Source organism: Sus scrofa, chromosome 2 (assembly GCF_000003025.6).
Source record: "Sus scrofa isolate TJ Tabasco breed Duroc chromosome 2, Sscrofa11.1, whole genome shotgun sequence".
Taxonomy (NCBI): domain Eukaryota; kingdom Metazoa; phylum Chordata; class Mammalia; order Artiodactyla; family Suidae; genus Sus; species Sus scrofa.
Window position 1 is genome coordinate 798,500 of NC_010444.4, and position 25,898 is coordinate 824,397.

The 25,898-nt window shown below is 62.5% G+C and overlaps 1 protein-coding gene across 1 annotated transcript in view; it reads left to right on the forward strand.

Moving 5' to 3' along the window:
- MUC5B (mucin 5B, oligomeric mucus/gel-forming) overlaps positions 9,186–25,898 on the forward strand; it is a 34,412-nt gene continuing 17,699 nt past the window's right edge. Inside the window, 30 exon segments of the mRNA XM_021082487.1 lie at positions 9,186–9,683; positions 11,841–11,894; positions 12,090–12,351; positions 12,440–12,554; positions 12,671–12,761; positions 12,986–13,092; positions 13,740–13,941; positions 14,316–14,441; positions 14,572–14,689; positions 14,778–14,916; positions 15,330–15,440; positions 15,731–15,800; positions 16,160–16,297; positions 16,625–16,789; positions 17,032–17,126; positions 17,955–18,081; positions 18,288–18,543; positions 18,914–18,966; positions 19,064–19,164; positions 19,275–19,426; positions 19,800–19,938; positions 20,015–20,128; positions 20,989–21,168; positions 21,747–21,986; positions 22,892–23,048; positions 23,330–23,458; positions 23,645–23,789; positions 24,006–24,049; positions 24,127–24,330; positions 24,539–25,896. Of these exon segments, the coding sequence (XP_020938146.1) occupies positions 9,614–9,683; positions 11,841–11,894; positions 12,090–12,351; positions 12,440–12,554; positions 12,671–12,761; positions 12,986–13,092; positions 13,740–13,941; positions 14,316–14,441; positions 14,572–14,689; positions 14,778–14,916; positions 15,330–15,440; positions 15,731–15,800; positions 16,160–16,297; positions 16,625–16,789; positions 17,032–17,126; positions 17,955–18,081; positions 18,288–18,543; positions 18,914–18,966; positions 19,064–19,164; positions 19,275–19,426; positions 19,800–19,938; positions 20,015–20,128; positions 20,989–21,168; positions 21,747–21,986; positions 22,892–23,048; positions 23,330–23,458; positions 23,645–23,789; positions 24,006–24,049; positions 24,127–24,330; positions 24,539–25,896 (5,262 nt within the window). The 5' untranslated portion in view covers positions 9,186–9,613.

The window sequence follows — 25,898 nt, forward strand, 5'->3', positions numbered from 1 at the left end:
GAGACTTGTCGCACAAGGCATTCGCCTTAAGGTTGTTCGCTGACTTATCATCGTAAACCTCCGAGGCCGTTAAGGCACTGACGATCTATCTGAAGTGATGAAAGAAAAACTCAACTAAGAATTCTAAATTTGGCAAAGCTATCCTTCAAAAGCGAGAGACAAATTAGGCCATCTCTAGATAAACAAAAACTGCGTTTAGTTCACCACTAAACCCACCCTGCAAGAAATGCTAGAAGCCCTTCAGGTTGAAACGAAAAGCATTAGACGGTAAGCTAAAGCTCTGCAGGAAAATAAAGACCTCCGACAAGGCCGAAGTCTGTGGGCAAGCGCGGAAGCCAATATTATTGCAATTTTTGTTTGTACCTCTACTTTTTACTTTCTATGATTTCAGGCAAATGCTTAAAAGAATTACAAATCTATGTTATTATCATACAAGTCTTAAAGATGTAATTTGTTTCAACCATAGCAAAGGGAGGGGATAAAGCTATAGGAGAGTAGAGTTTTGTACATAATTGGTAGCAATTCGAATTCAGCTGTTATAACTTTAGGGTGTTATATGTAATCCTGTGACAACCAGAAAGAAAATATCTACATGGTTCACACAAAAGGAAATACAGGTATCAAAATCTGTCACTGCAAAAATCGACTAAACATGAAATAAGGCAGGAATGAGGGAACGAGGAAGGAAAAGCTGAGAGACACACAGAAAACAAATGGCACCCGGCAGGGTAAGCTCATTCTTGCCAGTAGTCCCTTTAAATGTAAATGGATTTAAACTCCCCTCTCAGCATCTTTTCTTTATCTTTCTTCTTTTCTTTTTACGGCTGCACCCACAGCATATAGAAGTTCCCGACCAGGGGTCAAATCGGAGCAGCAGCTGCAGATCTACACCACAAGCACAGCAACCCCACACCTGAGCCGCGTCCCGCACTGCAGCTTGTGGCAACACCACATCCTTAACCCACTGAGCAAGGCCAGGGATCGAACCCACAACCTCACGGGTTCCTAGTCGGATTTGCTAACCACTGAGCCACAACGGGAACTCCAAGAGATTCATTTTAGAAATAAAGGCACAAATAGGTTGAAAGTGAGAGGATGGAAAAAGATACTCCATGCAAATAAAAACTAAAAGAGAGCTGGGGTGGCTAAACTAATATCGGACAAAATAGACTTTAAGTTAAAAACAAAACAAAAAAAAAAGGTTATAAGAGACAAAGAAAGACAATACTTACTGATAAAAGAAAAAAAATTTTGGAGTTCTCTTGTGGCTCAGTGGATTAAGGATCCAGTGTTGTCCCTGCAGTGGCTCAGGTTGCTGCTGTGGCACAGGTTCGATCCTTGGCCCAGGAACTTCTGCATGCCATGGGTGTGGTCAAAAAAGAGAGAAAAAATTTCAACAAAATACAGCAATTGTAAAGATACATGCATCAAACAATGTAATCCCAAAATATATGATGCAAACATTGACAGACTTGAAAGGAGGGACAGATAGTAAAACTACTATCAATAGTTGGTGACTTCAATACCACACTTGAAATAATGACTAGAACGTTAAGATCAATAATGTCATTTGCAGCAACATGGATGAAACTAGAGACTCTTACACAAAATGAAGTAAGTCAGAAAGAGAAAGACAAATACCACACGGTATCACTTATTTCTGGAATCTAATGTGTGGCACAAAAGAACCTTTCCACAGAAAAGACGACCATGGGCTTGGGGAACAGACTTGGGGATGCAGAGCAGAGGGGGAGGGAGGGATGGACTGGGCATTTCGGGTGAATAGATGCGAACTACTGTCTTCGGAGTGGATAAGCAACGGGATCCTGCCGTGAAGCACTGGGAACTAAGTCTGGTCACTTGCGATGGAGCCTGATGATGGGAGAAGAAAGAATGTGTATGTGTGACTGGCTCACTTTGCTGTGCAGTAGAAAATTGACAGAACACTGCAGTAGCTATCAAGGAAAAAATAAAAATCATTAGAAAGGAAAAAAAAAACATCAATAATGAAACAGAGAACTCAAACAATGCTATAGACCTCTTACACCTGACGTACCTCTGCAGAACACGTAACCATCACAGCAGCATAGACAGTTTCTCAAACAGCCTTCGGAATAGACTAACTGCCGTGCTCTAAAACAAGTCTGAGTACATTTTAAAAGATTAATAACATACAAAGTATCTTTTCTGACCACAAAGGAATGAACCCGCAAATCAATAATAAAAGAAAAATTGTAAAATCCACAAACACATAGAAAGTAAACAACATACTCTTAAACGACTAACTGGTCAAAGAAGAAATGATAAAATCCTTACAGATAAATGAAGACGAAACCACAACCTACCAAAACCTGAGGCTCAGCAAAGGCAGTGCTAAGAGGAAAATTTATAGCCGTAAACCTGCATCAAAAAGAGGAAAGGATCTCAAGTCAATAACCTACCTTTACATCCTAAAGAACTAGGGGGGAAAAAAAGAGAAAATCAAGCTCAGACGAGCGAAAGGGAGGAAATAATAAAGGTTAGAGCAGAGATAAATAAAACCGAGAATAGAAAAACAACGAAGGAAACAACAAAACCAAGATGTGGTTTTTAGAAAAGATCAACAGAACTGACAAACATTCAGTGAGATGCACTAAGACAAACAGAAAGAAGAATCAGATTTTAAAACCAGAAATGAGAGAAACACTGCTACGTCTTTTTGGCCACATCCACGGCCGATGGAAGTTCCCAGGCCAGGGATCGAACCAGAGCTACAGCAGTGGCGACACTGAATCCTTAACTGCCAGACCACCAGGGAACTCTGAAAGGGAAGTTACGAGTTATTTCACAGAAATGGCTATGCTTCAGGGTCTCCACGCGGATGGACTTGGAGGGTATTACGCTAAACGAAGTAAGTCAGACAGAAAGACTGTATGATCTCACTCGTGTGTGGGACCCAAGAAATACAGCAAACTAGTGAGTTTAACAAAAGAAACAGACTGGCGCTCCCGTTGTGGCGCAGTGGTTAACAAATCCGACTAGGAACCATGAGGTTGTGGGTTCGATCCCTGGCCTCGCTCCGTGGGTTAAGGATCCAGCGTTGCTGTAGGTCACAGACCCAGCTCGGATCTGGTGTTGCTGTGGCTCTGGCGTAGGCTGGTGGCTACAACTCCGATTAGACCCCTGGCCTGGGAACCACCATATGCCACGGGTGCAGCCCCAGAAAAGACAAAAAGACGAAAAAGAAAAGAGAAACAGACTCACAGATACAGGAAACAAACAACAGATATAGGAAACGAACAACATTGGGGAAAGTGGAGTGGGGAGGGTCAAAATAGGGGTAGGGGGTTAAGAAGTACAAACCATTTGTATAAAATAGATACATTATAAGGATATATTGTACAAACGGGGAATATAGCCAATATTTTATAATAACTGCAAGTGAATCAGAATGTTTAAAAATTGTAAATCACCTACGCTAGACGCCTGTCACTTAGATAATATTGCACATCAACTATACTTCAATAAAAATAATAAAATACTATGTACGGTTGCTCAAAAAAGAAAAGGTAAGGAGAAAAGTCTTCAGGATCTTCTGTATCCCAGTATTATCATTACTATCGGCATTGGTTTATGCCATTCTGTGAATATGAAGGTGTCCTCTAGCAAGGGAAATATAGAATACTAAAACCCAAATCACAAACGCTGAGACTAACGAAGAAATATAACACAGGCAACACTTTTAAAATATGACGAACGGAAAGAGCATGAACAATTGCATGCCAAGAAATTCGACAACCTGGAAGAAATGGACAAATTCCCAGAAACGTATAGCTTAACAAAACTTACTCACAAAAAAATAGACAAGCTAAGTAGACCTGTACCTAATAATCAAAAACCCCACCACAAAGAAAAGCCCCGACCAGAGGCCTTCACAGGAGAATTCTACCAAACATTTAGAGAAGAATCCATCCCAATCCTTCTCAAATGCTTGCCAAAAATGGTAGAGGAAGGAATACTTACTAACTCTTCTATCAGGCGCTTATGGTCCTGACGCCAAAGCCAGACAAAGACACTGCAGGAAAAGAAAACTACACACCAACATCCCCTATGAATAGAGATCCTCAGCAAAACGCTGGCAAACAAATTCGGAAGTATATTAAAAGGATTATACACCATGACCAAGAAGGTTTTATTCCCAGAATGCAAGGAGGTTCAACACGCGAAAGTCAACCAGGCCTCACATTAATAATTTGAAGAGGGAAAAGACCCATCTTGCTATTAAGGCAGAGAAAGAATTTGCCAAAATTCAATACCTTTTTATGATTAAAAAAAGAACACTCAACAAACGAAGACTAGAAGGAAATACAATATAATATATTAAAGGCCATGTATGAAAGGTCCAAAGATAAAATCATACTCAAGGTGAAAGAGAAAAGTGTTTCCTTTAACGTCAGAGACGAGGCAATGATGCTGCATTCACCACCTCTACTCATTCAACACAGCACTAGAAGTCCCAGCCAGAGCAATTAGGCAAGAAAAAGAAATAAAGGCATCCAGATTGGAAACTAAAGAAAACTATCCCTGGTCGTAAATGACAGGGATATGTTGAAATCTCTAAAAATTCCACCAAAAACTATTTAAGATTGCTATGGTGTGAATGCTTTCCTCTAAAATCCATATGTTGATATTCCAGCCCTCAAAGGGGATGGTATTAAGAGGTGGGGGTGCTTCAGTCATGAGAGTGGAGCCCCAGTGAAAGGGATTAGTGCCTAATAAAAGCGGTTCCAGGGCAGGTCCCCACCCCTGATGGCTTTGCAAGGAATGGGCAGTCTGAACCTGGAAGAAGGCGTCCACCAGAACTTGATCATGCCAGCCAAAGTCCAGCCTCTAGAACTGTGAGCAATCAGGCCCCCAGTCTGTGGCATTTTTTTTATAACAGCCTGAAAGAACTAAGACGGAGCTAATAAACAAATTCAGCAAGGTGCTATCCACTAGTGATGAACAACTCAAAAAGGAAATTAGGAAAACCCCATTCGCTATAGTATAAAAAGAATAAAGTACTTAGGAATAAATTTAACCAAGGAGGCCAAAGACTTGTACAATGACAACAAGAAAACATTGCTGAAGGAAATCAAAGACATAAATAAGCGGAAAGAAGACATCTCATATCCACGGACTTGAAGACTTCATATGGATAAAATAAAAATATGGTCCCAAGAGATCTACAGAGTTTATGAAATCCCAATGGTGTTTTTGCAGAAATAGAAAAATCCACCCCGAAATTCATGTGGAATCTCAAGGGACCTTCCATAGTCAATACACTCAAGAAAAAGAACAAAGTTGGAGGACTCGTTGTCCCTGACTTCAAAACTTAGCAGAAGGTGCAGTACTCAAAACACTGTGGTACCACATAAAAACAGACAGGTTGGCCAATGGAATGGAACAGATGGTGCAGAAAAGAGCCCTGGCAATGCCATCAGCTGGATTTTGACAAGGGAGCCAAGACCATGCAATGGAGAAAGGACAGTCTTTTCAACAAATGGTGCTGGGACAGCTGAGTGTACGCATTCAGAAGAACGAAGCTGGATGCTGACACCATATCTGAAAATTAGCTCAAAGCAGATCAAAGACCTAAACGTAAGAGCTAAAACTGTGAAAGGCTTAGAAGAAAATTAGGGGAAGATTTTCGTGACGTTGTACTTGGCAGTGGTTTTTGGATATGACCCCAAAAGCACAGGCAACAAAAGAAAATAAAGTGAGCAACACAAAATTAAGACCATATTGCATCAAAGGAGTTCCCACTGTGGCTCAGTGGGTTAAGAATCCATAGGCTTGGGTCTCTGAAGAGACCCCTCGCATCCAGCCCTGCCCCCACCCCTGTCCAGCTCCTCTTCCTGGTGACTCAGTACCAGCCACGACAATGGGCCACGTCCATCCCAGCCGCAGGGTCTCTGCACCTGCGCTTCCCTCTCTGGTGGAGCTGTTCCCTCATCTGTAGAAGGCTGATTCCTCCCTTTCCCTCTGCTTCACACCCCTACGCTCCCCGCCCCACCCACTCCCCAGCTTTGGTTCCTTCAAAACCCTCACTGCTCCTTGTGTGGGCAGGTGTGATGTAAGCCACAAGAGAACCTCTGTCCTCCTCGGCCACGCCAAGTCCACAGGGCGCAGACTGTGCCTCTCTGGGCTCCTCAAAACTGGCTGGAACTGAGCTCCCATCACGGCTCAGCAGTTAACAAACCCAACTAGTATCCATGAGATGCAGGTTCGATCCCTGGCCTTGCTCAGTGGGTTAAGGATTCGGCATTGCTGTGGCTGTGGTGTAGGCCAGCGGCTGCAGCTCCGATTCGACCCCTGCCTAGCCTGGGAACTTCCACATGCCGTGGGTGTGGCCCTAAAAAGACCAAAAAAAAAAAAAAAGGGAATTTGCCGAAGGCAGAGATGATGGGGGGAGGGGGCAGGGAGGTGAGAGGGTTTGAGTGCAGACCGGGAAGTGGGGAGAAGGGGCGGGGAGGTGGGGGTTGAGTGCAGACCGGGAAGTGGGGGAGAAGGGGCGGGGAGGGGGGGTTGAGTGCAGACCGGGAAGTGGGGGGAAGGGGCAGGGAGGGGGAGTTTGAGTGCAGAGCGGGAAGAGGAGGGGGCTGTGGGTTCTGTCACCACACAGGGCAGGGGCTTCCTGGGGGAGGGTCTCCACAATCCTGCAGCCCTGGGCAGGGTCAGGGGAGTGGGCACAGGTCTGGGGACCAGGATGCCCCAGTGGAGCCCTTGCCCACTCTCCCCGGGCACAGGCCAGAGCTGCGAGGAACCGTCCAGGAGCTGAAGGCTTCCCCTCCCCACAGACGCCCTTGCTCTGAGAAGCGGGAAGCAGCAGGTGCAGAGGGCCGGGCTCTGAGCAGGCTGAGAGCCAGCCATGCCTTCGACCCCCCAGGGCCGTGTGCCAGTCCTCCTGGGCGTCCATGGTGTGCAGTGTGGAGCTGGGCAGACAGCCAGCACTCAATCAATGCCTGAGGCTTGCTGCATCCCAGTGGCTGGGCCCTGGCTCTGCCTGGCCATGATGCGCAGAGGGTGGGCGGGGAGGGTTGGACTGAGAGGACCCCAGGCAGCTCCAAGCCCTCCGGGGCACCCGACTGGGCGGAGGGACTGGCGGGGGTCAGCCCTGCTCCGGGCTCTGTGTGGAGGTCTTTTCTGTGGGTGGGGCCCCAGCTGCCTGCAGCTCTGCGTGGCCCAGCGGCCCAGTGAGGGACAGGGCGCGCCCAGGCAGGGCAGGCCGCTGGCACGTCCCTGCGCCCTCCCCGAGCCCCGGGAGGCCTGGCCCCAGCTCCTTCCCAGCAGCCCCGCACCCTGGCTTCCTCCTCCTTCTGTTCTCCGCTCTCTCAACTGTGAAGGGGTAAACTCGTTGAGCAAACAGGCTGGGCTCCCGCGTCCACATCCGGGATGTGTCTCAATCCTGCGACCCCGCGGCCCCCCGGCCAGCTCTGCCCGAGGACAGTGCTCCCCCCGCGGGGGGGGGGGCTGCGCCTGGCAGTGGCCACCCTCGCTCCGCCAGTGCCTTTACTGCATGCCTATTGCGTACCAGCCGTGACCAGATGGGCCCGGCTCCTGCCACCCGGAGGGGCCCTTGCGGGGTGGGGTGTGGAGGGCAGGACAGCCTTGAAGCTTGAGGACATAACGTCCCCAGGGGCCAAGGCACCCAGGCCACCCACGTAGGGGTGGGAAGGGATGGCTGGACATGGGGACGGGGGCTGGCGGGGCCCCTCTGAGGCCTGCGGGGTGCTGGCAGCCTGGAAGGTGCCCAGGGACACAGACCGGGAACGGAGCCTGCAGCGCAGGAGAGAGAAGGCCCTGGGCATCGCTCAAGCTGGAGGCCAAGGATCCCCTGCTTTCTCCCGGCAGTGGGCACTCCCCACGCACATGAGGGCCCATGGCGTTATTAAGCACTGGCTGTTTGCCTGGAGTGAGGGCAGGATGGCCGGCCCAGGCACGGGTTGAACAGGGCTGAGGCCTGGGGTTAGGTTCGGTTAGGGGCTTAGGTTAGGGGTAGGCCTGTCCCGAGAAGCCCCCTGCCCGCCCTCCCTGGAGACCCCTCCAGCACGCTCTTCTGCCGGGGGACAACTGGGCTGGCTGTAAAAGAGGCTTTGGAGAACACACGGCCCAGCCCTGGGGACCTTCGACCTTGGAAGTGACAGTGACAGTTCGGCCTGGGCGCCTTCCTGGGGTCCCGGCAGTGGGCAGGGAGTGGGGTCCGAGCCCAGGTCTGCAGACGACCCATGGGCGGTGCCTGTGCTGACGTGCCAGGAACCAAGAGGCAAAGCTGGGCAAAATGCGTCTACGGCTTTCCAGATGGGTTGTCCCTTTGCCCCAGAAACTCCACGTCCACGGACTTATCCTCAGAAAGACAAAGGCGGGGTGGGGGGCCGGGGGGACCAGGTGCTCCAGGCTGTGACTCACGCAAACCTGGAAACCGCCCAGCAGGCAGTCACAGCCCCGGACCCGGTGTCCCTCCGGCTCCGGGTCCTGTGCTCAGACGCCCTGGGTTTGGGATGAGAAGGAAATTCGAGACGTGCATGTGGGGATGCAGCTGAGCGCGAGGCTGCAGGACGGACATTGTGGGGGCCAGTTCCTGAGGCGGGAAAGGCTACCAGGTGACGCCTAAGTCCTGCCACCACGGCTGGGGCAGTTCTGGGGCTAGGAGTGCCCCCCCAACCCCCAGGCACCCCATCAGACCTGCTGGCGGCCCAGGGGCCCATCTCTGTGGGCATAGCTCCCTGAGCAGACTGCGGACGGCCCGGGACCCCCGGAGGTTGAGGGCTCCCTCCCCGGGGTTAATAAGCCGGCCCTGGGAGAGAGGTGAGGGCCACAGACCAGACACGGGCTGGGAGCCTGGGCCCTGCCTCGACCTGGGTGCCTGTCCCTGGGGCCTCAGTTTCCCCGGGACTTGACCTTGGGGACAGAGTGGGCCCAGAGACCTGGAAGGGTCTGCCGGCACAGCTGGGGGCTCTGGAACCCCCATTGCCCTGCAGACAGGTCCTTCCCACACGTGACGCATTCCCACGCTGAGCAGGAGCCCCGGCCCCACTGGCCACGCTGAGCTATGACCTTGCAGCTCCCTCTCACCCCCAGGGGACCAAGGGAGGACAGCCATCTCCCCCAGAGCCACCTCCTCCCCGGCAGTGCCCCTCACAGCCCAGGCCAGGTTCCCGGGAGGAGCTGCCGGGGGCGGAGCGCAAGCCAGCTTGCAGGCCACCTGTCCCATCCAGTGAGCGGGGCTGCTGCGAGGCAGGAGCACGGGGATGGCTCTTCAGGGGCTTGGCCAGCCGTGCGTTCCTGGCTCCAGGAGGATGAGCCGCTCCACCCTCCCTTCCGATCCTCAGAAGCCGCTGGGGGCAGGGGCGGGGGTCCTGCACCTCTGGGGCCGGGCCACAAATCCTTCCCCCTCCGGAATCTTTGGTGCCACGGCCCCTCCCTGAGAGCAAATACACGTGGCTGTCGTGGGGGGGAAGACCGCGCCCCGCGTGGCCCAGGAGCCGGGCACGGGGCCAAGGCTCCCTGCTATATAAGCCCCAGGGCCCCCGGGGGAGCGAACGCCGGCCCCATTCCTTCCTCGCCAACGGCCCACCCTCGTGCCGGCCGCGGGATGGGCGCCCCAAGTGGGCACCGGGCAATGCTGTGGGCCCTCGTGGCCCTGCTCTTGGCGCAGAAAGCAGGTAAGGCTGAAGCCCTCACCCACCTCCAAGGCAGGGGCTCGCCTGGGTCTCTCTGCCCATAACGCAGTGCGTCCTCCCTGGGGCCCTGTGCATCCTGGACACTCGGCCCCGCATGCTCAGCCTGCACTAGTGGAGCTCAAGTCCCCTGGGGAAACCGAAGGTCTTGGTCTTGGGTGGAGGGCAGACAGGGTGAGGCCCCCTCAGTGGAGCGGGCAGGGCTGGCACAGGTGCCTGACCAGGCGAGGGCTCCATCCTCTGAGGCCGACCTGGGTAACGGCTGCCACCGCAGCCCCATGGCAGCTGGAGATGCCCCCCGGAGGCGGAGCTGGAATGAGGCAGACAGGTACATGCCTGGCAGGAGCAGGGGGCCCAGGGCACACAGGCTCCCAGAGCCTTTCTCGCCCACCTTACCTCGATGGACCAGCCTGGGGCACCAGCATCCAGGGAAGCCCCATGTCAACTCGAAAGTACTGCCCCGGGCACAGGCGATACCCAACCGGGCTGGCCTGGAGACCTGGCCACCGAGGCCACCCGCCCCGGTCCCCGGGTCCAGGGCTGCTCCTGCAAGCCCCCCTCCTCCAGCTGGGGCTTGGGCAGGTGGGTGCCGGCTGGGCTCTCTCCAGCTGTGACAGGAGGCGACGGGGAGAGGGTGGCCCACAGAGCCGGGGGCTCTGCTGTCAGGAGGAGACGCACACTGGGGGGGGGTGTCCCTTGGCCAGAGCCCCTTGGGGTGGGTGAGAGTGGGCTTCCCACCGGGGGGATGGGGACACAGACTGCAGCGTGTCTGGCTGAGCGACGGGCCCAGGTTCCCCAGGTTCCCCAAGGTGCCCATGTGACACCCCCCTGGGGCCTGACCGTGGGTGGGCCACTGCCGGCACATGCAGGAGGAGCTGCAGGTCCGGGGTGAGGGTCGGGGTGGACAGAGGGGGCAGCCGAGCTGCTGGGAAGCGCAGGCGAGCAAAGCCCTCAGGAGGAGGCGTGAATGCCCGGCCAGCCCCCATGTTTTCTGTGTCGCCATCCCGGCCCCGCTGGGAACGTCGCACGGGGAGCAGAGCCTGGTGTGGCGGCCGTGCGGTTACCGAGTGCCGGCCCCCCTGGGGACACAGGACCTCTGGGCCTTCACCCTCCCCTCCCCACGAGGGGATGAAGGCATTCTGGGCCCGCGTGGCTGGGGGTCCCAGCCCGAGCCTGGCAGAGAGGGGCCCGGAGGGGGCTGAGCCCTGGCCACCAAGGCTGTGGGGCCCCTGGCCACCAGAGGCGGTGCACACGTAGGTGACCTCGGGGGCCGTGACAGCACCCCAGCCCCCAGGCATCCCGCTGCCGCAGCTGGGGGTTCTCAGGCGGAGCCGGCTCTGGTCTTGGGTTTCTGCTAAGTCACCCTGGGAGCCACCCAACCGTGCACATCCTTCTCCTCGACAAAACCAGGCTTTGTCCTCCAAGGGTGCGTGGGACGGGCCCAACACGCTCCCTGGGGTGGCCTGGGGTCTGTGAGGCCAACACCCTCTCCTGACCCATTCTGCCCGAGCCACAGCGAGAGCAGGGCCGATGGGGAGGCAAGGGTCAGCTCCTGGCCACAGCTTCCGTCTCAGCGTCCAAGTGCTGTTCACGTGGCCACTGTCCGGCAGCCCATGGACACCCTCTGCCACCGGGCGCCCCCTACAGGCCCCCTGGGGGCTGACATCTGGCTCCTCAGAGCCGGGTTCCCGGGGCCGCTGGGCCCGAGCTGTGGCTGTGGACGGTCGGAGGGGGCACGGTGGTCGGAAGTGGCAGGAGGGGCCGGCGCGCAGCCGCGCCGGGTGGGGGGTGGACCGCCTCGCACATGAACTACGTGTCACACTGAGACGCTGGATCCTGTCTGCCCACGGGAGGGAACAGCCGAGGGGCCAAGACAGCAAAGGCACCGGGCAGAGAGGTTCGCACCCGCACACCCCCCCGCGCAGAGTTCACACCCCCACGGGCGTGCTCTTGCGTTTGCCCCTCCTCCCTCACACCCGTGCACGCCCACAGTCGGGCAGCACGCAGGCCCAGTCAGGAGTGTGGCCCAGGCGGACGGGGAGGGGCTTGGAGGTGACAGTGAGGACAGGGGTCCTGGGAAGGGAGGCCTGGCTGGCCCCCGCCTGGCCACCTTCCTGGTGTGACCTGGCCCTCGCTCCGCAGCCCAGCAGCGTGTGACTTTCATCCCACCCCTCACCGTCTCCCCCGCCATCAGTCGTAAGTGGACGCGCCCGTGGCCGTCGGGGCGGGGGCGGCGGGCGTTTGCCATCCCCGGGAGGAGAGCGGGGACAGCGGGGGCAGCGAGGCAGCGGGACGGCCTCGGGCGTGGTGGGAGCCTTCCTTGCGGGTGGTTCTGCGGGAGCCGGGCCATCGGGGCCTCGGGGCCCTGCCGCCACCGCACACTCCCTGCAGCCCTGAACGCGGCGCACAGCGGCCAGGTGTGCAGCACCTGGGGCGACTTCCACTACAAGACCTTCGACGGCGACGTCTTCCGCTTCCCGGGCCTGTGCAACTACGTCTTCTCAGCGCACTGCGGCGCCGCCTACGAGGACTTCAACATCCAGCTCCGCCGCGGCCTGGCGGGCTCCAGGCCCGCCATCACCCACATCGTCCTCAAGACCCAGGGGCTGGTGCTGGAGCTCTCCAACGGCTCCCTGCAGGTGGACGGGCAGAGGTGAGCCGGCGACCCCGGGGCGGGCTCGGGGCTCGGGGCTGGCCCAGAGGGCGCGGGCTCCGTGGCAGCCCTGCAACGTCCCCCCCAGGGAGGAGCTGCCCTACAGCCGCGCGGGCCTCCTGGTGGAGCAGAGCAGCGCCTACACCAAGGTCAACGTCCGCCTGGCACTGACATTTGTGTGGAACGGAGAGGACAGTGCCCTGGTGAGGACGCCGCGCCCCCTCCCCACCAGGGGGGCCCCGCGGGGCCGTGTTGGGGGCGGGGGTGTGGGGGCCCGCCGAGCTGGCAGAGCCTGGAGCTGCCCCTCCACTGCCCCCAGCTGGAGCTGGACCCCAAGTACGCCAACCAGACGTGCGGCCTGTGCGGGGACTTCAACGGGCTCCCAGCCGTCAACGAGTTCTACATCCACAGTGAGTGTGCCTGGCCCGGGGTGTGCAGGCGGCCAAGCACGGGAGTTGGCCCCAGGGCTGGACAGTCCCGGGGGCTGGGGCTGCAGAGTGGGGGCCTTGCTGGGGTCCTGGGCAGGGGCCAGTGGGAGTGGAGATGGCTCAGTCCAGCGACGTCCCAGAGGGAGGCTTGGAGTCCTGAGTGTGGGCAAGAGTTCCTGCACTGCCCGAGCCCCTCTTCCCTGCAGATGCCAGGCTGACCCCTCTCCAGTTCGGGAACCTGCAGAAGCTGGATGGGCCCATGGAGCAGTGCCAGGACCCCCCGCCCTCCCCAGCCGACAACTGCACAGATGGGGTGAGGGCCTCCCCAGGGGCCCGGCCTGCCTGCTGCCCCTGCAAACCAAGACTGGGGCTCAGGAAGCCCAGCAGGCCGGGAAGTCCCCACCTCTGGATGGCCCAGAAGCTCTGGGATCCCCGAAAGCAGCAGAATCCATGAGCCTTAAACAAGGACTTGGAGCGGGTCAGGGAGGGGCCCGAAGAAGCGGGGCACTGAACTTGCTGGGGCTGGCCGAGGGCACGGGGCACCTCCGCCTCCCCCTTCTCTGAAGTGCCTCTGGTGGGGGGTCTGCACATTTCCTGGGCCTCATGCCCAGACGGGTGTGTCCTGGAGCCCAGGGTGGGCGTGGGGAGTCCAGGGTCACCAGCCACTCCTCCGGGTCACGCGGAGTCTGCATCCAGCAGTGACAAGGTCACCGTGGTTGACGGGTGGAGGGAGGGAGGCGAGGATAGGCGGATGGACAGACGGGCAGAGGGACGGAAGGGCAGACGGGCGGGCGGACGGGAGGGGGAGAGAAGACGATGGCCATGGACAACGGACGAGCAGGTGGGTGGGCGGAGGGAAGCACCCTTGGGGGCAGAGGGCAGCCCTGGCCCCGGTAAGGCCGCAGGGTCAGGCCCCTGGGTCCTGCAAGGAGGATGGAGGGTGCCCACCTCTCTCCCCAGGAGGGCGTCTGCCGTCGCACCCTGCTGGGCCCAGCCTTCGCTCAGTGCAACAGGCTGGTGGACGCCGAGGTGTACGTGGCAGCCTGCACCCAGGACCTGTGCCGCTGCCCCACCTGCCCGTGCGCCACCTTCGCCGAGTACTCCCGCCAGTGTGCCCATGCCGGGGGGCAGCCTCAGAACTGGAGGGGCCCTGACCTCTGCCGTGAGTGGCCGCTGTGCCCCAGGGCCAGCCCCGGGCCCTGCACCCACAGCGGGTCCCTGGGGAGAGTGTGAGGGAGGCATCCCTGGGCAGGTGGGGCCCCACGGAGAGCCCATGGCAAGAGGAGAGGAAAAGGCCTGGCGGCCGGGGGGCGCCCAGAGGGGAGGACGTGACCTGGGCATGGCAAGCAGGCTCACCCCAGAGCCCGGGTGGGGGTGGGAGGGCTGGGCCCTGCGCTCTGCTCACCTCCAGCCTCACCCGGAAGATGGCCAGATGGGACAAGAGGCGCCCCCTTTGGGGACCCCTGCTGGCACATGGAAGCGGGGGCAAAGGTGGCTTCCTGGGAGCCAAGCGCTGCCTCCCCCCCCCACCCGCAGCCCAGACATGTCCCCAGAACATGCAGTACCACGAGTGCGGCTCGCCCTGCGCGGACACCTGCTCCAACCCTGAGCGCTCCCAGCTCTGCGAGGACCACTGCGTCGACGGCTGCTTCTGCCCCCCAGGCAGGTCCCCGGGCCCGAAGAGACGGTCTCCCACCCGGCCTTTGCCCTCATCCCCGTGCCTGCCCTGGTCGCTGTTTCCAACCCCGGCCCCCCCAGCCTTGGCTGATCTGCTCGTGCCCCCTGCCCCCAGGCACGGTGCTGGACGACGTCACTCACATGGGCTGCCTGCCCCTGCAGCAGTGCTCGTGCACCCACGGCGGCCGCACCTACGCCCCAGGGACCAACTTCAGCACCAGCTGCAGCTCCTGGTAGGTCCCGGCCCCTGCCCACCCCTGCCCGGCCCTGCCTGGGTTGGGGTCACCGCCCCCTCACCATGCCCCTCTGCTATGCTCCCAGCACCTGCTCCGGGGGACTCTGGCAGTGCCAGGACCTTCCGTGCCTGGGCACCTGCTCCGTCCAGGGGGGGTCGCACATCTCCACCTTCGACGAGAAGCTCTATGACGTGCACGGGGACTGCAGCTATGTCCTGACCAAGGTGAGCCCTGCCTGCTGGGACCTCCTGGACCCTTGGCCGCCTCCGCCCAGGAAGGGTCCCCTGAGGGCCAGCGGAGTGAAGTCCCTGGGGTTCCACTCAGAGGGGGACGCCCCCGGGCTCATACTCGAGGGATCGAGGGGCTCCCAGGTCCTGAGACAAGCTGCACAGAGGTAATGGCAGGTGCCAGCCCCCCACCCGGCAAGGCATCCCCTGGCACAGGGCACCGTGCACAGGTGCCAGCCCCCCCACCCCTGCAGGGTGTCCCTGGGTACAGGGCACAGCACACTGGTGCCAGCCCACTCCCCCTTGCAGGGCGTCCCCAGCCACAGGGCACTGCACACAGGTGCCTGCCCTTCCCTGCCTGGCTTGGGGGTTGGCCGACCCCAGCACATGGGTGGGCTTTGCTCTGGCAGAAATGTGCAGACAGTGCCCTCACCGTGCTGGCCGAGCTGCGGAAATGTGGCCTGACCGACAATGAGAACTGCCTCAAAACCGTGACACTGAGCTTGAATGGAGGGGACACGGTGAGGGCCCGGGCTGGGAGGGGGTGGGGCAGCGGCCTGCCAGGTGGCCCCTGGCAAGTGCTCCTTTGATGATGGTTGGGTGGGGCTCCCCCGACCACGGTGCTCCCCCCTGCCCCCGACCACAGCACTTCTCCCACTGACCGCAGCCCCCTCCCCCCACTGACTGCAGCCCCTCCCACTGACCGCAGCCCCCTCCCCCCCACTGACCACAGTCCCTCCCACTGACCGCAGCCCCCTCCCCACTGACCGCAGCCCCCTCCCCCCCACTGACCGCAGCCCCCCCTCGCCAGGCCATCCGGATCCAGTCCGGCGGCGGGGTGTTCATGAACTCCATCTACACACAGCTGCCCGTGTCCGTGGGTACGTGGCCCCCGGGAGCTGGGCCCACCAGGTGTCAGCACAGAGCCAGCTGGGTCCCTTGCTAGTTCTGTGTGGCCTCGGGCGGCTCCAGAACGTCCCAGGGCTGGTGTCTCACCTGCAAGGGGGCACCGTCAGGGGCTACGCCTGTGGCCGCCGTGGGGACACGAGTGGAGCACACAGGTGCCCGGCCGCCTGGAGCGTCAGCGGACACGTCCAAGCTCACGTGCACGTTCCTGCCCTGCTCCAGGCCCTGGGGGGTGCTGGGGCCCACCAATGCCCTCCAGCAGGGGCCGCCCTGCGACTCAGGCCCTGGTGGTCAGGGTCATCGGCCTTTGACGGCCCCCGTCCCTCCCCCGCAGCCAACGTCACCATCTTCAGGCCCTCGTCCTTCTTCGTGCTGGTGCAGACAGGCCTCGGGCTGCAGCTGCAGGTGCAGCTCGTGCCCCTCATGCAGGTGTTCCTCAGGCTGGACCCCTCCTACCGCGGCCAGATGTGTGGTAAGGCCGCCTCGGGCTTGGAGGGCAAGGGGAAGGGGCAGAGCGAGGGGCAGTCTGGCAGGAGATGGGCCCGCCCTGCAGTGGGGACCCCGCGCCGGCCCACCTGGGGGCTGGAGAGCAGGGCACCGTGCCCTCACTCGGCCGGCTGGGTCGGGGCTGACCCTACCCCCGCCCCCACCCAGGGCTCATCTGCAGATGGTTCTGGAACCAAAATCCAGGACAGGGCTCTCAGGCTGGTGCACCTTGTGCTGGAGCCTGCAGGACTTCAGCCTGGGCCGCGCCGGGCAGCCGCTGAGGCTCCCACCCCACCCCCACCCCCACCCCCAGGCCTGTGTGGGAATTTCAACCAGAACCAGGCGGACGACTTCTGGACCATCAGCGGCCTGGTGGAGGGCACAGCCGCCGCCTTCGCCAACACCTGGAAGACCCAGGCTGCCTGCCCCAATGCCAAGAACAGCTTCGAGGACCCTTGCTCCCTCAGCGTGGAAAACGGTATCCGCAGGCCTGGGGGCCCTTGGGTCACCCCGGGGGCCAGGTGGGGGCCGGGGGTGAGCAGGGCGGGGACTCCGACAGGCCGTGAGCCCGTCTCCGGGAAGGCACCCCCGTGACACAGCCGCGAGCCCCGAGATCCAGCCCAGGGTCCCCGCCGGAGGCTGGGGCGGGTGGACGGGCCCAGAGGAGGAACGTGTGACTGCTGAGCCGCGCGGTGACGGCCAGCCCGCCGTCCCCTGCAGAGAACTATGCCCAGCATTGGTGCTCCCTGCTGACCGACCCGGCAGGGGCCTTCTCGTCCTGCCACTCCGTTGTCAACCCGGCGCCCTTCCACTCGGTAAGACCCCTGGCTAGCACCCTGCCCGGGAGCCGTCCTTCCCTGGCCCCCTTCGGGCGCCCTCTCTGCACCACTCACACCTCCTGCCCAGGGTCAGGCGCCCAGGCGGGGCTGGAAGCCGGAGCAGTTTACTCGCCCCGTCGCCACCCCCAGGCCTGGAGCCAGAGGCGTAAAACCACGGGGCTGGCGGGATCCCCTCAGAGTCCTCCTGCCTCTCCAGCTGCTGGGCCTCAAGGCGGCCTCACCCACCCCGGGCTCCTCCACGCGAGCCTGAAGCTCTTGGCATCCGGACACCAGGCGTGCTGCCTAATGATCTCCTCTTAGCGCCGACGCGTCTGCGAAGCCCCCATTCCGAGAGGGCCACGTTCACAGGCTCCAGGGGCCCTGACGTGGATGTGTCCTCTGCGGGGGGTCACACGTCAACCCACTGCAGTTGGCCAACAGGCCACTTTTCTGGAAGCCAAAGCCCAGGAGTGTGTGTCCAATGGTGGAAGACCCAGGCCCATCTCTGCGCGACCCCTACCAGCCCGCCTCCAGCCTTCAGCCCCCGCCCCACCGTCCACGCCCCCCACGCACTGCCCAGACAGGGGCAGATCTTAAATTCCAGAGGGCCCCTGTGCTGGTCCCGCCGAGACCCGTCCCTGGACACTGTCCCTAGCCTGGCCTGGCCTCCCCCACCCCTCAGGGCAGCGGGTCCACACCTCGGCCTCATACCAAGCTCAGGGCTGCCTCTGCCTCCTGGCCCAGACGGGGGCCCCAGGAAGCTTGGTCGGGGAAAGAGAGAGGGGCCCTGGTGGGAGGGGTCCCTGACGTGCCTCCCCCCCCCAGAACTGCATGTTCGACACGTGCAACTGTGAGAAGAGCGAGGACTGCATGTGTGCGGCCCTGTCCTCCTACGTGCGGGCCTGCGCCACCCGGGGCGTGCTGCTCAGCGGCTGGCGGGACGGCGTGTGCAGTGAGTGTCCGCTAGCCCAGCCCGCCGGGGGAGGGTGCGGAAACCCCGGGGGCACCCACCCCGTGTCCTCGGCGAGAGCCCTGGGCCTCCACCCATCCAGAGGGGACGATAAGCCTCGGGCCCCTCCAGCCCCAGCTTGGACGTGGCCTGGCAAGGCTGGACGGGTCGCCCCGCCCCTGACCCGAGGGTCACCGGTCCGCCCCCAGCCAAGTACATGAGCGACTGCCCCAAGACCCAGAGCTATGCCTACGTGGTGGACAGCTGCCAGCCCACCTGCCGTGCGCTGAGCCAGGCCGATGTCACCTGCAACGTGGCCTTCGTGCCTGTGGACGGCTGCACCTGCCCCCCGGGCACCTTCCTGGACGACGCCGGCACCTGCGTGACCGCCGAGGCCTGTCCCTGCTACTTCCGTAGCTCCGTGGTGGCCCCAGGGGAGGTCCTGCACGACAACGGCGTGGTGTGGTGAGGGCCCTCCCCGATGTCCCCCTCAGAGCCCCCACCCGCCTGCTCCAAGCAGAGAGCCTGGCGCCTCCTCAGAGGACTTCACAGCCCGGGGCTCCCTGGGGAGGGAGGTGGGCCCCGCGCCCCCCCATCCTTCTGAAGAGGGACCATCCTCTGGCCCAGCAAGTTGTCCTGAGGGTCTGGGGCCCACCCAGTGCACCCCGCCCTGGCCCCCCTCCCCTCCCGCCCTGCGCCCCTGCCCTGGCCTGCTCAGTGCGGTGCAGGAGACGGGCCCTCACCGCGACCCCCAGTCCCTTCCCGACGAGGCCGGGCCCGGCCAGGCGGGAGCAGCGGTGCAGCCCAGCCCAGTCGTCTCTTTCACCTCTCGTAGCTCATGTGCAGGAGGGAAGCTGAGCTGCCTGGGAGCCGAGGGGCAGAGCGCAGGTACGCCCGCCCCAGGATCCCGCGGCCCGCACCCGGCAGAGGGGGAGGTGCTGCTGGCCTGGCCCGGGGCCCCTGGCAACGTGCCCCCCCTCTGCAGGCTGTGTGGCCCCCATGGTATTCCTGGACTGCAGCAACGCCTCCGCGGGCACGCCCGGGGCCGAGTGTCTCCGGAGCTGCCACACGCTGGACGTGGACTGTGTGAGTCGGCTGGGAGGGCACAGCCTGCTGCCCAGGGATCTGCCCCTGAGCCTGGGGCACCCAGGTAGGCGGGGTCCCCGAGTCGAGGCTGACGGCCCGCCTGCCCACAGTTCAGCACTCACTGCGTGTCTGGCTGCGTCTGCCCTGCGGGGCTGGTGTCGGACGGGAGCGGGGGCTGCGTGGCGGAGGAGGACTGCCCCTGCCTGCACAACGAGGCCGCCTACAAGCCCGGGGAGACCATCAGGGTCGACTGCAACACCTGGTGGGTGGAGGGCCGCGGAGGGGGGCATGGGGGTGCCCTTGGCAGGAGGCCAGGCAGGGCCGAGGACTTGGGGAAGCTCCGGGCGGGCCGTCTGCGCTCCGGGAGGTGCCCGGCAGAGAGCAGGGCCGGTTGACATGGTCCCCAGGCGCCAAGGGCTTGGGATCCGGGAGACAGGAGTGCGACTTGGGGGCGGGGGTGTCGGGTCCCAGGGCCTGAGCTCCGCGCTTCACTTAGCTGCCCCCCAACCTGGGGAGGGGCAGTACCCGGGCCGGGCTTTGTGGAGGAGGGGCCGGGGCCTGGGGGGTTCGGGGGGTGGGGGGTGGTCTCCTGTCCAGGCCCCCGGAGCAGGGCCTCACCTCCCCTCGGCCCACAGCACCTGCAGGGGCCGCCGGTGGGAATGCAGCCACCAGCCCTGCCTGGGCACCTGTGTGGCCTACGGGGACGGCCACTTCATCACCTTTGATGGAGAGCGCTACAGCTTCGAGGGGAGCTGCGAGTACACGCTGGCCCAGGTACGTGGCCCTGCCCCTCCCGCGGCGGCTGCCGGCTCTGGGGCAGGGGCCCACATCCCTCCGCTCCCCATCCCAGGACCACTGTGGGGTCAACGGCTCTGCCAGCGGGACCTTCCGCATCGTCACTGAGAATGTCCCCTGCGGGACCACGGGCGTTACCTGCTCCAAGGCCATCAAGCTCTTCCTGGAGGTGAGGGCCCTGGGACCGTCTCCCCCTCTCTGCAGCCGAGGGCCCAACCCTGTCAGACACCCAGCAAGGGGTGGAGGGCGGGGGGCTGGCCCTCCAGCCGTGGCCTGGTGTCTCGGGGCTGTGGGAAAAAAGGGCCGCAGCCCTTGGGGACATAGAACAGAAAAAACGTCCCCTCGTGGCTCTGAGGCCAGGCTCCCTCCAGAAGCTCCAGGGGAGGGTCCTCCCGGCCTCGGCCAGCTCCTGGGGCTCCGGGCAAGCGTCCTTGGGCTCCTGGCCGCGTCGCCCAGTCTCTGCTCCGTCCTCGCTCGGCCCCATCTCTTCCCTGAGAGGGACCCTGTCACTGGCCCTCCTTAAACCCAGGCTGACCTCGTCTCCAGACCCTTAATCACACCCGCAAAGACCCTTTGCCCACATAGGGTATGTTCGTGGATTCCCGGGGTGCAGAGGTGGACGCACCTCTGGGGCGGACGTGGGGCAGCCCCCCACACCTGGGGGTGTCCACTTCTAGCAGAGGGAGGTCGGAGTTCAGGTGCAGAGGGCAGAGCCGCTGGCTGGGGGCTGTTCCCCCTCACCAAGGTGGGGGAGCGCGCGAGGAAGGCAGCAGCTCTGGGGGCAGGGCGGGGGGTTGGCGGCGTGGCCTCCTGCACCTCCTGTGTGGGCTCTACACGCCCCTCGGCTTGCCTGCAGCCCCCGACCTCCCACACGGCCTTGGCTGGCTCCCAGCGGCTCACCTCAAGTTTGTGACTCATTCCCAGTGGCAGCCACATGCCACAGGCCCCTGAGCCCCACGGAGCCCCCGTTCTGGGCGAGGGCAGGGGCAGGGAGGTGCTCTAGCTGCCGCCTCCCCTGGCCCCCTGCAGAACTACGAGCTGATTCTCCACGAGGGCACCTACAAGGTGGTGCAGAGGGGGCCGGGCGGAGACCTGCCCTATAGGATCCGCTACATGGGCATCTACCTGGCCGTCGAGACCCGCAGCGGCATGGTCGTGTCCTGGGACCGGAAGACCAGCGTGCACATCCAGCTGCATCAGCGTTACAAGGTGGGGGCCGGCAGGCGGCGGGACCCCCTTGGGCCACGTCTGAGAGCTCCTAGACCCGGCCCTGCAGGGCCATCTGGCAGCTGGCGGACTGCTGAGGGCTGGGGGAGGCCGTGCACAATGTCCCATCCCCGAGGAGGGCCACGCCGACCGGTGGGCCTGCCCGTCCTGGCAGGAAAGCGCTCTTGACTCTCCAGTCTCTGCGCTCAACTATTCCATGTCCGCTGGGCTGGAGTTCCACGGGGGAGCAAGTGCCTGCCCACCTACCTGTCTGGCCATGTGCCTGCCCACCTGCCCACCTGCCTATCCATCTGCCCGCCTGCCTGCTTGCCCACCTGCCCACCTGCCATCCATCTGCCCGCCTGCCCGCTTGCCCACCTGCCCACCTGCCTATCCATCTGCCCACCAGCCTTCCTGTCCCCTGCAAGGCCCCCCATGCACCCCTTCTTCGTGAATGTTCACGAGGTGATGCCTGGGAGAACCAGGTGGCCTGCAGCACCCCTCCCAGGCCAGGCTCGGTGCTGCTCCCCTGGGCCGACCCACGCAGCCACAGCCCTCCATGCCCCTGTCTCTGCGTCCAGGGGAGGGTCTGCGGGCTGTGCGGGAACTTCGACGACAACGCCCTCAACGACTTCACCACGCGGAGCCAGTCCGTGGTGGGCGACGTGCTGGAGTTCGGCAACAGCTGGAAATTCTCCCCGTCCTGCCCGGACGCCCGGGCCCCCAAGGACCCCTGCACGGCCAACCCGTACCGCAAGTCCTGGGCCCAGAAGCAGTGCAGCATCATCAACAGCGCCACCTTCAGCGCCTGCCGTTCTCAGGTGGGCTGGGGGGGTGGCTCTGGCTGGGGCCCCGACGTGGGAGGGTGGCTGACTCCTTGCCTCCCAGTGGGACCTGGGTCTGGCCAGCAGTGGGCCTCAGAGGACCGCTGCACGCGGCGCACCAGACCTCCCACCCGGCAGGGGATTGCGTCCCCAGTGCCCTCGGCTTTTCCCGACCACACAGCCTCCTCCCTGGAAATGGGACTTTGAGCCACACCAGCCTTCAGTGTCACCTCCCTGTCCTCCCCCACATCCCCTGAGCCACCAGCCCTGGCACAGACGGAACTCTCAGGGGGGCCTCATGGGAGCAGAGGACAGTGACAGCCTCAGACCCGTCCCCAAAGCCTTCCTGCTGCCCAAGGAGGACAGCAGGACCAAACGCAACTGTGTCACGATCTGGGACTCGGAGGAACGAGGAACAGTCTGCAGCTGAGGGCGGCCGGCCCGTGTGAGGCCCCGAGTTCCGCTCGGCTCGCAGCCCTGCTGGCCCCTCACCCCACCCTCCACCCTGGCTGCCCTGCCCCCGGCACAGCAGCTACCGCAGATGGTGCCACTCACGGTGGCAAACATGAGACATGGGTGCCCTGGGCCCCGTCACCTGGGAGGGTGGAGTCGGGGTGCCCCTCACCCTGAGGAGCCAGCACCGCATTTTTCAGGACAGGTCACAGCACAGTCCTGGGGAGGCTGGCTTGCAGTTAAGTGAGGTGCCAAGCAGAGGCAAGGGACAGGGGCAGGGGTGAAGTCAGAGAGGTGCCGGGGCAGGGACGAAGGACAGGCGCCCCGGTGGCTGGGTCTCAGAAGGCCGTGGGGGCGGAAGTGCAAACAGGGTGCTGGCGGCCCGCCCCAGGGGCTGCGGTTGGCTCCTCTCGCTGAGCAACGGCCCCCCCCGCCCCGGCCACCCCCAGGTTGACTCCACCAGGTACTACGAGGCCTGCGTGAGCGACGCGTGCGCCTGCGACACAGGGGGCGACTGCGAGTGTTTCTGCACGGCCGTGGCCGCCTACGCCCGGGCCTGCCACGAAGTGGGCGTGTGCGTGTCCTGGCGGACCCCGGACATCTGCCGTGAGTCAGGCTCTCCGTGGTGGTGGGAGCAGGTGGTGCGCCCGCTCTGGGGCCTGCCGAGCGCACACCCCGGATCACGTGACCTGCATGTGCGCGTGCCCCCCCCAGGGGAAAACCAGACAGGCGGTCCATAAAGGGACAGCTCAGCAGGGACAGGGGTTCCAAGCGCAGGGCTGAGAAATGAAACTGGAATTTGTGGGGGCCCTGAGACCCCTCGGCTCCGGGACCGGCGTGGGGACGCGGCCCAGCAAGTGCCCACAGCCCCTCTCCTCCTCGCTCAGCCCTGTTCTGCGACTACTACAACCCCCACGGGGAGTGTGAGTGGCACTACCAGCCCTGTGGGGCCCCCTGCCTGAGAACTTGCCGGAACCCCAGTGGGCATTGCCTGATGGACGTGCCAGGCCTGGAAGGTGAGGACAGGCTGTTCGAGGGAGGCCTTGCCTCGTCCCCCCAGGGCAGAGCGCTGGCACTGGGGCAAGGGGGCTCCTGCCTCTCCCTGCCCACCCTCAGCACAGGGAGGCAGAGACGGGTGGCAGAGGCAGGGCCCACAGCCTGTCCTGAGAGGTGAGTGTTTCCACGTCCTGCACCCACTGCAGGCTGCTACCCCAGGTGCCCACCCAGCAAGCCCCTCTTCAACGAGGACCAGATGAAGTGCGTGACTCAGTGCGGCTGCTACGATGGGGACGGAACCTACTATGATGTTGGCACGAGGGTCCCCACCACAGAGAACTGCCAGAGATGGTGAGTTCTGCGAAGCCCCGCCTCTCTGGGCGGACGGGGCGGGGACTGGGAGGACGCTGGCGGGCGGGGCCAGGCGGGCGGGCGGGGCCAGGCGGGCGGGCGGGGCCAGGCGGGCGGGCGGGGCCAGGCGGGCGGGCGGGGCCAGGCGGGCGGGCGGGCGGGGTCTGGGCTGGGGACCTGCCCGCCCTCAGCTGCTGTCTTTCCTCCTCCTCCCAGCGACTGCACCTCCAAGGGCCTCCAGTGCACATACAGCCCCGAGGGTAAGGGGGCCTGGTTGGTACGGGGGCTGGGGCTGGGGCTGGGGCTCTGCGTGAGCCCAGGACCTTTCGGTCTCCAGCCTGCGCATGCGCCTACGAGGGCAGGACTTACGCCTACGGGGATGTCGTCTACAACACCACGGACGGGCTGGGCGCCTGCTTGATCGCCGTCTGCAGCGACAACGGGACGATCGTCCGGGGGGCCGAGGAGTGTCCCGGAACCCTGTCCACAACCCCCTTCACCTTCACCAGCACCAGCACCGCAGCACCGCCTTCCACCACTGGTAAGCCTGGCAGCCGCACCACTGGGCTGCTTCTCCGGAGCCCCGACCCTGGACTGGGTACGGGGTGGGGGGTGGGGGAAGAACTCGGGGGCAGCCGGTGCAGAGGTCCTGGGCCAGGGGTCGGCCTGGGGCTAACTCGGAGGAAGGGGGACGAGCCACCCCGCGTCTGGCCAAGGCGGCTGATGGGGTCACCTGCTTTCCCCCGCAGGCTCCGTCCCCCACCCCTCCACAGCATGCCTACGCCAGGTCTGCCTCTGGTCCGACTGGTACGACAGTGGCCGCCCGGAGCCCGGAATGGGGGGAGGAGACTTTGAGACATTCGTGAACCTGAGGCAGAGGGGCTTCCAGGTGTGCCTGGCCCCAGTGGACGTCCAGTGCCGGGCCCAGCGGCTCCCCGACGTGCCCCTGCAGGAGCTGGGCCAGAAGGTGGAGTGTGGCCGGGCCCAGGGGCTGACCTGCCTCAACAGTGAGCAGAACCCCCCACTCTGCCACAACTACGAGCTGAGAGTCCTGTGCTGCAACTACGAGCCGTGTGGCACCAGCCAGCCACCAACGTCCACACCTGCCTGGAACACACCAAGCCCAGTACACACCCTCCCAACCACCGTGGCCACAAGTTCTCAGACCCCATCTGCCCAGCCTGCAACGACTGCAACCCTGGGGACCCTGACCTGTCAACCCCGATGCGAGTGGACAGAGTGGTTCGATGAGGACTACCCCAAGTCGAACGTGGCCAGCGGGGACATCGAATCCTACGACAAGATCAGGCGAGCCGGAGGGGTCCTCTGTGCACAGCCTCAGGACATAGAGTGCCAGGCCGAGATCCTGCCTCACAAGAAGCTGGAGGAAGTGGGGCAGCGAGTGCACTGCAACGCCAGCTTCGGGCTCATCTGCAGGAACGAGGAGCAGGAGGGCCTCTTCAAGATGTGCTTCAACTACAGGATCCGCGTGCTCTGCTGCGACGACGTGCGGCACTGTCCCAGCACGGCCAGCCCCGGCCTCTCCTCCTCCACGCTGTCTGCCCACAGCCCCGCCACCCTCACCGGCTCCACGACGACGCGGCCGGGGACCTCCACCTCCGCCACGAGCCCCACCAGACCCACCGCCTCTGAGGCCCTGGCCACGAGCACCAAGCCCGCTTCGACCAGTGTCCCCCCGTCGGCCCCTCTGGTGACCTCCCAAACACACACAACCCCTGGGGTGTTATCCCCCACCGCAGTGACGGGCCCCCCCTCCGCTGGCACCACCCAGAGGGTGTCTACCCCTTCCCCTGTGACAGGCTCCTCCTCCCCAGGGACCACCCAAGGGGTCACCACCCCCACCGCTGTGACAGGTGCCCCCTCCCCAGGGACCACCGAATCAGTCTCCACGACCACCGGTGTGACAGGTGCCCCGTCCACGGCGACCACCCAGAGGGTCACGACTCCCACCACTGCGACAGGTGCCCCCTCCACCGCGACCAGCCAGAGTGTCACCACCCCCAGCACTGTGACAGGTGCCCCCTCCACGGCGACCCCCAAAGTGTCACGAGTCCCACCACTGCGACAGGTGCCCCCTCCACTGCGACC